This window comes from Ziziphus jujuba, chromosome 8 (assembly GCF_031755915.1).
Source record: "Ziziphus jujuba cultivar Dongzao chromosome 8, ASM3175591v1".
In the NCBI taxonomy this organism is placed as follows: Eukaryota; Viridiplantae; Streptophyta; class Magnoliopsida; order Rosales; family Rhamnaceae; genus Ziziphus; species Ziziphus jujuba.
Genome location: NC_083386.1, coordinates 26906522 through 26917519, shown reverse-complemented (window position 1 = coordinate 26917519; position 10998 = coordinate 26906522). Strand labels below are relative to the sequence as shown.

At 32.5% G+C, this 10998-nt stretch overlaps 1 protein-coding gene and 1 pseudogene across 1 annotated transcript; both read left to right on the top strand.

Annotated features, from left to right (window-relative positions):
- Positions 1 to 1087: 1087 nt before the first annotated feature.
- LOC107404966 (endochitinase Ziz m 1.0101-like) lies at positions 1088 to 1990 on the top strand. Its single transcript, XM_060819883.1, has one exon. It carries the CDS (start codon positions 1088 to 1090, stop codon positions 1988 to 1990), a length of 903 nt encoding a protein of 300 aa, XP_060675866.1.
- A 2038-nt stretch (positions 1991 to 4028) lies between these two features.
- On the top strand, positions 4029 to 5430 carry LOC132805102 (acidic endochitinase-like; annotated as a pseudogene).
- Positions 5431 to 10998: the final 5568 nt, after the last annotated feature.

Genomic DNA, 10998 nt, shown 5'->3' with positions numbered 1-10998 from the left:
TGTACAATGTTTGATAAATTTTACACATTTTTCCAAATGTAGACAATAAACTCGGACCCACCATTTAGTACATTTTTTCAGCCCAATTAAATTCCGTTCCTTATTGAATTAAATTTCATTCCTTGATGAACTACCTTCTCATATATTTATAAGAGTTGGGCCCTTTTTTTTTGAGATCTTTACGTATATTTTTTGTTTTTTTAATGGAGTTGTTTAGTTCTTAAAACTAAAATCTCACAGATTTTTTATTTTCATATCAAGTTTTTCTTCTTGTTGATTTTGGCCTATCTCTTCCCGAACTTGTGATCTAGTGATCGTAAATCACGCATTTAAATTTTTATATCAAACTAGATTGTCATTTTTCTCCAAAATTTAAATTATTGATAGATGAATTATCCTCTTTTTAATTTTTTTTAACATTTGAAAAAATTCTGATACTCCCAAAGTATAAAAAGTCGCTTGGCACTCCCTTATTAGCTAAATGGCATTTGGGCAACATGAGCATCTTTATTGACATTGCATTTTATCATGACAATGCGAAAATATAGCATAAATATGCTTTTTGTGCTCTTCCATTGCAAAAAGTGATGCATAAAAAATGCAATTGGCATTTTTTTATAATCAAGCCACTATAATAAAATGTGTAATATCCTTACAATTGAAAATTATAATTTTTATTTTTTATTTTTTTAAGTGTTAAAAAATTTAAATTAGAGTGGGTCATAATCCAATATTTTTTCTTTCAATATTTTTGTCAATGCCATTTTTTGCCACATGCTTTAAACGGCAATAATAAAATTTGATATTGACATTTACTATTAAAATTTGAAAATTTCAATAGCAAAATGGCATTTGCCATAGATGCACTTAGCTATCTTAGCTACCTAAACAAATTGCCGCATAAGCGTAGAAACGAAGCCTTAACAGCTTCACGCTAGCAAATCATTCCTCCATTACAAATTGGCACTCTCAAAAGCCTCTCTATAAAAAGATGTGTAACCCCTCCTGCAGGGAAATAACATATCCCATATCCCATATCACATTTGTTAATATTGTAGCCACCAAAAAAAAAAAAAAAAAAAAAAAAATGGCTCCTCTAGCCAAACTTGTTCTGGCTTGCCTGATGATATTCCTATCCTTGACCTTAACCCGAAACTCTGAGGCTTCTAGTGGTGGCATAGCCACCTACTGGGGTCAATACACCGAAGAAGCTGAAGGAAGTCTAGCCGAAATCTGTAAAACCAAGAACTATTCTTACATTAACATAGCCTTTCTTAACCAATTCGGCTCTGGCCAACCCCTGGGACTCAACATTTCTGGTCACTGCAACGTCTGCGACGGCAACAGCTTGTCCAGTTGCGTCCGTTTTGGGAAAGACATAGAGATATGTCAGAGCATGGGTGTTAAGATCCTCCTCTCTCTTGGAGGACCTTACGAAACCTATTCTCTGTCATCTGAATCGGATGCCGAAGATGTTGCAAATCAATTATGGGAAACCTATCTGAAAGACAATGTATACGACGGCATAGATTTCCACATTGAGAATGGTGCCCCACTATATTATGACTACCTTGCACGTTCCTTGAAGAAATATGGCAATGATAACAACAAAACGGTCTATCTATCCGCGGCCCCTCGTTGTCTCTATCCAGATTTGTATCTTGGAAGAGCCATTTACACGGGTCTTTTTGACTTCGTTTGGGTCCAGTTCTTTAACACTAGCAGTGCATGCCAGTATGATAGTACCACCGGTGATGATGTTCTTATGATTTCTTGGAATGCATGGACTACGCTGATTGAGGCTCCTGGGAAGCTGTTTCTGGGTGTACCCGCGTCCAGCGATGTTTCCGGGTACATCCCACCTGATGCGATGAATCATAAAATCCTTCCAGAGATAAATGAGACCTCAAAGTATGGAGGTGTGATGGTATGGAACAGTTATTATGATCTCATCAGTGATTTCAGTTCATCCATCATCGAATATGTCTAAGTTTATGAATATGCATGGATGAGTGACTTAATTGTACCCTCAAATATAATATTATACTACTAAATAAATTGGGTACTACTATATCACTTTGGGTTTGAATAACCAATGGAAAATTGATGGGAAAGGCTTAATTTTGTTCCCTATTTTACGGAATATTGTGTGGAATTCAGTCAAACTATTTATTTTCGTTTGCTCTTCTTATTCACAAAAGATGGTGTAAACGAAAGCTGGACATTAATCTGATTCTACCCTAGGTAGGTCATGCGTAATTCACAAATTAACTATTTGTTTGCTGAACCATTTAATGTGCACAAGCTAGCTTCGAATTCTCTCCAGACCCAGTTAATAATGCTGACTTCTTACTTATATTATTGTCAATTTTTTGAATTCCAATTCATGTTATAATGTACTTTGTTTAGTCTTATTTTTAACTTCATTTTCATTTAAAAAAAAACTTGTATTTTTAATAATTAGCATATTTATATAAATTAAATAATATTAATAATATATGTATAATAGATGAAACGTACGTACGTCTAAAAAACAATCTGTTACAAATTTTCATTTATTAATGTAATTGGGTCGATAAAATAGCAAATGTTATTTAATAAAAAATATGCAGCAGATTCGGTATAATTTTTTACTTATATAAAATGAATTCTGAATATCCGATTCTATTGTGAATTTCCCATTATAAATGTCTGCTCCTGGTACATATAATCCATATACATAGCACTTGAATAATAATTAAAATCATGAAGTTATATCATCCAAACCATCCAAAATTGGTTTAGATCGGTTTTATCAATTTTTATATTTTAAAACCAATTCAATTATCAGTGTTAAGTTTGAAATTTATTTAATTCAATTACTATGAAATAACTGATCCAAACAAATTGGATTGGATTTGATTGGTTAATTGGTTTTTTTGAACACCTTACTCAAAATAGTGTGTTTTGGTTCCAAACTAAGAAGAATCAAGAAATAATTAAAACACAATTTAGTGAGGATGTGTTACCATTTTGTAGGCTCATTCACCTGGCCTAACGAAACTAAGGTTATATTTAATATACAGAATAATCTTTCTTCTAAAAATAGAAATAGCTATTTATGGAAATAGAAAATGAAAAAATGAGTAATAATTTTTATTTATATATTCAATAAAAATATTGGCTTAAAATCAAAATTTAGCCTTTATAAATATTTTTTAAAAAAAGTTCAAATTTGGTAAAAATTAATTAAAAGTTAAATTTTATATTTATTTATATATTTTTAGTATGTAATAATAAAAGTATATTTAAATATGTAAAGATATTTCAAAATTTATCTAGATTAAAATAGAAATTTTGAAGTTTTAAAAAAAAATTGAATTCTTTTAAATGGAAATATATCTATTCCTATATTATAGCTATTATCAAATTTTAAAACTTACTAAACATTGAAAAAATGAAATTTATAAAATAGGTATTCTATTCTATGTTTATTTAATAAATCAAACATGTTCTAAGACATCTATCCACCAGTGAGTTAGTCTCTCTTAGCATTCACATATGTTGTATTTTTTCTTTGGTGGTTCTATTCACACTACACAAATTGATTGTTAGGTACACTAAATTTTATACACACCAATATATAATCTGACTTTTATTTCCTAAACTATAAAAAATGTTTATTTTATCTTTGATAAAATATAAAAGGGATATTGGCTTTACACTCTAAAGTACTTTTTACACCCCTCTCTCTACTTCAACCATGCTATTATTCATGGAACCACTTGTCCGTGAGCTGAAGAAGGTATGATTTTCCAACTCTTACATAACTAAAAATATAATCTATTTCTCTCACACACACACACCAAAAAAAAAAAAAAAAAAAACAACAATAACAAACGAACAAAAACCACAAACCAAAAACCCACAACTATTTTTTATGTTAGCACCGATCATATCTTCAAAAATTCAATTCCCAAAACAAAACCTAGGAAGAACTATTCAAAAAAAAAAAAAAAAGAACAAAATTGAGTATTGATGGAGGAAAAATGGATGAAGCAAAGAAGATTCATGGGAAGAAATGGTAGCAAATGAAGTGGAGCTCGGTGATGTGGTTTATACACCATGATTGGAGGGTTTTGTAGAATTGGAGAGATTGAGAAAGCTGAAGAATTTTTCAGCCACAAGATTTGTAGTGAGACATTTTGATTATTATCCATCACGAAAGCATTTGGAAGCGGATACATATACATATATATATATATATACACATATTCCTTATGTGTCCTTTTCCTTCACTACACACATACACAGTTTTGAACGTTTGGATTTCAATTTCTCAAAAGTTTTTGGGATTTTTTTTTTCAAACTTTCTATTCAATTTGACAAAAAGTGAAAACTAGAAGGAGATCTTATTGATTTGGGCTTGCCAATCCAATATATATACAATAATTTTTATATCTAATTGTTTGATTTTTATTTCATTTAAATATTTAAAGGTATTTTTGACTTTTACTAATAGACAATTTTAGAATATAAAATTATCATTGAAATTGTAGTGCAGTTAATAATTTTTATAATATGAATAAATTCACCCTTTTCTTTTTTCTTGCTTGCTTCAAACACACGTTGTCCTCTTTAGACAAATATATAAAGGTCAAGGGCATTAAGTTCCTCTCTCTCTATTGGAGGAGCTGTTGGAAGCTATTTTATAGCATCTGCTCAGGATGCCAAAAATGTTGCAAGCCAAATATGGAATTCCTACCTGGGTTTTACTGGCTCATCTGCTACACGTCCTTTTGGAGATGATTTATCAGCAGTTCCTCAGTGTGTTTATCCTGATCATTATCTTGATGCAGCTATTAAGACAGGGCTTTTTGATTTTGTTTGGGTTCAGTTGTATAACAATCTTCCATGCCAGTATAATAGTACTGGTGCTGATTTTGATCTACCTTTAAATTCATGGAATAATTATTGGACTGCAACGAATGCAAAGAAGCTGTTTTTGGGGTTACCAGACAATGAAACTAAAGCTGCCCCAAGCGGCGGGTACAGCCCCATTGATGTGCTGAATGCTTCGGGTTATAAAAACCACATCAAAATCTGGAGGTAATATTATGGTCCAGATATAATGATGGTCTGAGTGGGTACAGTACTTCCATTATTAGCCCCTTTGTTAACTTGGAAAATCTGCTATTATCGTCTGTGAGAAATACCAACTTTGTACGTATGAATGACTTGTACATTGAAATAATTATATTTAATACTTAATAAATTGGATACTACTATCACTCCGTTTAAAGAGAATTGGGTGGGAAATGTTTGTCTTTCTACTTCTGTGGAATAATTGTGCCAAAATTTAAATAGTATATGTCACCAGAGTACGTTAACGGATCCTCCATCATCATCTCTATTGTCTTCATCTTTTGCTGATCAGTCCTCACCGTTGGAAACCTGTCGCAAAACTCTGTTAAAAAAACTATATATAAATTATGATTTACTATATAAAAATGGTTGAAAAAGATTTAGAATTTTGAGATGGATTTTTCGACTGGTTACCTACTAAAGCTACTGGAGCAACTTTTCTTTAGTGGAGGAGGTTGATGATGGTTTTTCTGATTGGGCTCAACAAAAGGTCAAAGGTTGTCTCCACCTTTCCCTGTCATGGCCATGACTCTGTTCATGTGGTATGTGTTGTGATCCTCTTATCACGAAAAACATACTGTATTGTGATTCTCTGATCATGAAAAATATACGAAACCAATACAAAAAATAAAGGAAGACAAAACATAAAATATTGAGAAGAAAAAATATATTATTCTTTCTGAAAAATTAATATATAAAAAAACTTTTCTAAAAATTCTTTCTGGAGTCTCTAAAAAATTGTGTTGTCTTTAATCTGTGTGATGTGATACTGAAATCCTAAGCATCTATTTATAAAACTCTAAGGTTGCTTTTTCATAAAACAACTTATTCACCAAGTAAACTTAGCCATTAAGTATAAACTTGGAAAATAAATAAAAAATTCTAATGGGCTGGACTTTAGAAAAAGGCTGGACTTCACAATTCTCCCACTCCAGCCACATCATAATGGTCACCTACCATCTACGCCAGTTATGTCTCTATACAGCTTCTGGATTCTCCTTTGTGTGAATCTTCACCAATCTGAGTAATTTATGCTCTATCATATCGCGTATGCAATGATAGCATATATCAATATACTTTGTCCAAGAATGATACATTGAATTCTTGCTCAAGTCTATAGCACTTTGGCTGTCACAATGTATCTTATAATCCTTCTGCTTGATGTCCAGGTAATGAAGTAAACGCTTTAAGCACAACATTTTCTTATCTGTTTTCGCTGCAGTAATATACTCTGCTTCTATTGTAAATAAAGCTACATGTGTTTGCAATCTTGACTGTCATGATATAACTCCTCCAGCAAAAATGTAAAAATAAGTTGAAGTAGATTTCCTACTTATTGTGATACCACTTGTTGTGATCCTCTGATCACGAAAAACACAGAAAACTAACACAGAAAATAAAGAAAGACAAAACATAAAATGTTAAGAAGAAAAAAATATATTATTCTCTCTGAAAAATTAATACACAAAAAAACTTCTCTAAGAACTCTTTTTGAAATTTTTAAAAAGTTATATTGTCTCTGATTTATGTGATATGATACTGAAAACTTAGATACCTATTTATAAAGCTCTAAGGTTGTCTTTTTCATAGAACAACTTATCTAACAAGACCATTAAGTAAATTTAGGAAACAAATAAAAAATCCTAGTGGACTGGGCTTTGGAAGAAGGCTGGATCCCACAATGTACCTCCATTACAAGATTATTTGAGGTAAATGGAGTCCAAGAACAAAGAGGCTCAGCTCCATTATTTTTTTCTCCTAGATGACAGAGGAAAGAAAGAGCTCAAATTTGTCAGAGCTTGAGACACCTTCTATTCTGCTCCATTCTTGCTTTCAGTTTGTTTCTAGGTATTAGAATAGTTTTGCTTAATAGGGTTGGAAAGTGAGATAGAGATTACATTGACTGGAAAAATGGGTTTATGACTTTATGTGGATTTGGGGTGAATTGGATTTTTCTTTTTTCTAATTTATACATTTTCTCAAAAAGGGTCTTCAAATTATTTATTTTACCAACATGGGAAAATAAAATATAAATCTTTCTTCTTCTTGTTCATCATCATTATATTTACATATTCATAATTAACCTCTTTTTTTTTTTTTTTCCTAAACACATATTCATAATTAACATTTGAATTGAAAAGCTTCCAACAACATAGAGACCAGAAACCCCATCAAATTTCAGCAAATCAGTATTAATTTTTTTTTTTTTTAAGAACATTAGAAGCAAAAAGGAAAATTATATAGAAACAGGAAAATTATCAAACAAAGAATAACAAACTAAATGCTAGAAATGGGAAAAATCTATCATCCCTTTTCCCCGTTTCCATCAGCAAAGAAAAATAAGTTTTTTTTTTTTTTAAATAATTTGAAAGAAGAAGATTAAGGTGTTGAAATTCCTATTTTACTCCTTAAGTTATAAAAGAAAAGGGGTGATTGTGAAGTCCCACATCGATTGGAAAGGGGAACGAAGCATGCCATATAAGTGGGTGTGGATACTTTTCCCGTACGACGCGTTCCCATGAGGGAAAGTAAAACTGTGAGGGGTAGGATTGGGCTCACCACCTAGCTTCCAAACCGGACAATATCGTGATTAGGCCTAGGAGGCCCGTGCCAGTGGGAATGGTAGGTAGAGGTTGTAAGAGGATTCCCCCTAACCATTATGATGCGTTTTGACACAACCTTGAGGGCTAGGTTGTAAGAGGATTCTCCAGGCCCAAAGAGGACAATATCGGATGCGGGTGGTCTGGGCTGTTACATTTAGTATCAGAGCCAGTACCCGGATTGGTGTGCCAGCGAGGACGCTGGGCTCCAAGGGGGGAGGATTATGAAGTCCCACATCGGTTGGAAATGGGAACGAGCGTCCTCCAAGGGGGGAGGATTATGAAGTCCCACATCGGTTGGAAATGGGAACGAGCGTCCTCCAAGGGGGGAGGATTATGAAGTCCCACATCGGTTGGAAATGGGAACGAAGCATGCCATATAAGTGGATGTGGATACCTTTCCCGTACGACTCGTTCCCATGAGGGAAAGCAAAACCGTGAGGGGTAGAATTGGGCTCACCACCTAGCTTTCAAAGTGGACAATATTGTGCTTGGGCCTGAGAGGCCCGTACCAGTGGGACTGGTAGGTAGGGGTTATAAGAGGATTTTCCCTAAGCATTACGACATATTTTGACAAAACCTTGAAGGCTGGATTATAAGAAAATTCTTCAGGTCCAAAAAAAACAATATCGAACGCTGATGATCTGGACTATTACAATGATTGCACTATACGTGCTATCTATTGGAACAAAATGAACAGAGTGAGGGATTATTGTTGCAAAAGTTTTAATAATTGACAGGGATAGGTGGTGAACTTAAGTACACATATTCATTCAAAATTTACTTTTCAATTATTAAATTATATTAATAGGTTAAGTAATAAAATATTAATACATAATATTTTGATGTACATTTTAATAGAATTATTTAATACTTCTAATATTATTCAAAATAATATACCCCTTTAAAATAATATAATATTAACATATATATTCTTACACTTATGATTTAATAAATTATCTAATTTCATTTATAGGTGGCTATTAATTTCTTTTCATTTCTTTTGTTTTTCTTCTTACGAACTTAGTGACGATGGATGAAGATGTGAAGAATGATTTTATTTTTTAAAAAAAGATGGTAGTGCAGATAAAATAAAAGAAAATTAACATAAACAAGAGGCACGGTTGTTTTTATCCACACACACACACACACACAACCAAAAAAAAAAAAAGTGAAAGAGGGGCTTTTACAATTTTTTATTAATTCCAGCCAACGTAAAAGCATGCATGTGAAGCGGGAAAAAGACCCTTTTTTTTTTTTGTTTTTGGGGAAAAAGAGAAAAGGACTTTTGGGGAAAAAGAGAAAAGGACATTTAATCTATCCTTTTTTATTATTTTATAAGTGTGGTACAACTATCTAATGTCACATTGATCCGCAAAATGCTAAACCACAATATTTTCATCTTTCTAAAGTATTGGCTATAATTGAATAGGCCGGAAAAAAGTGTACTATCTTCAGGCTGTCACATAATTATCAATATGCTCTGCCACGTAGAAACAGTACATGATCTAGCAATAAAAATAAATCAGGGTCCATTTGGTGCAAAAGAGCGGTTTAGTCGGAACAAGACAAAAAAATTTATGATCCCAAACCTCTTTGGCCTCTAGCGGATAAAGGAATCACAAGGCATGGTTATCTTCTCATCTTCACTTTGTGGGCCACATGAATTTATAAGATTTTAACTTTTCTGAAAATATCATACATGCAGCCATCTGTCGTGCCAGGTGTTGTTATTAATTATAATTTTAATGTTTATTAATTATCCCTTGTTTTTTTTTTTTTTTTTTTTGTCCTTTTAGTAAGTGTGTATGTATAATTATCTAATGACTCATTGATTAGCAAAATGTTAAATCACTATAATTTCAACTTTAATGAATAGGCCAGAAAAAAGTGTACTATCTTCAAGCTGTTTAAAAGGGGAAAATAACAATAAAAATTGAAATGTGCTGAATTAATAATTAATTTGTCTACCCAAAAAGAATTTTTACCCAAAAAAACAAAATTATCAATAAGGTCTGTGCCTGGTAAAAGTAGGACATTTTCTATCAATACAAACAAAGGTAATTCATCAAAGAAACAAAAAATAGGTCATCTATGTCCTTCTGACCAAATCGTTAGGAAAAGACAGAGCTACGAAAGATCCGATAGGATCATCTCTCTCGTCTGACCAAATCGACAAAAATAGACCAAACGATGAAGATACGATAAATGCTTAGTCATGATAATTTATCTCCTAACTAGCCTCATGTTTTATACCATTTTATAATTTTTATTTTCCTAATTTTGGACTATTAAATCATACCTTATGATTCACTGGTTTACATTTTTTCCATGCTGTAGTTATATCGTGACAAACGGAAAAATTTCTAATACTCTAGTTGCATTGAGTACTCAATACTCCTTCCATAGATTTAGTGCCATGTGGACAATTTTATCCACATCAAATAGTTGCCAAAACCATCCCAGGCAACAAAGCCACCCTTCCGGTATCATCAATCTTTTTAACCTTCTTTCTCCATCGCCCTTATGTTACATAACATAACCATCCTTCTTTAGTTTTCTTTAATCTTTTTTCATTATCGCCAAATAAATGGAAGAGTGAAGCCAAATATCTTTTTTAAATTGTCTAGCTTTTCTGGGTTTTTCTTCTTTTCTTTTTGGGTCTGATTTTCTTGGTCAAGCTTTTCTCGGTTCGATTGAAAGAGTTTTTATATTTATTTTTTGATAGAAATTGATTAAAAGAGTTGGATATGAAACTTAAAGAATAATAAAACAATACAACAACCGTTTTAGATTCACTTGCTGGGTTACTGTCAAAATACACCTGGCCTTCTCTTTCGATCTACTTCGGCTGATAGGTTGGTCTGATCGGTCTCAAAAAACCAGAAAAAGAAAAATTAAGAATTTTAGGGGATCAGATAAACAGGGGCAAGGAACTGTATTGATTTCTATTTGTGAATCAGGTTCGGAGAGTGAAAAAAGTTTGGATGGGAATGATGCCCCGTTCTACTGTTGTGTTGGGAAGTTTGGGTTTGGGGATTGAACGATGCTGCTTTGTAGAGAGAGACAAAGAGATAAAATTCTTATTTGGGTATTAGATCATATTGTCATAGTTTGGTGGTTGTTAGAAAGGCAGTTTTGTTGTTTATGATGGTTTTGACAACTATGCGATGTGGGTAAAGTTGTCCATATGGCATTAAATCAATAAAAGGAGTACTCAATACCCAGTGAAACGGGAGCATTAGAAATTTTTCCCGTGACAAACAATGACCTT

What these genes read in the sequence shown, in the direction of transcription:
- LOC107404966 (XM_060819883.1), top strand. Translation starts at nt 1,088, where the DNA reads ATGGCTCCTCTAGCCAAACTTGTTCTGGCTTGCCTGATGATATTCCTA.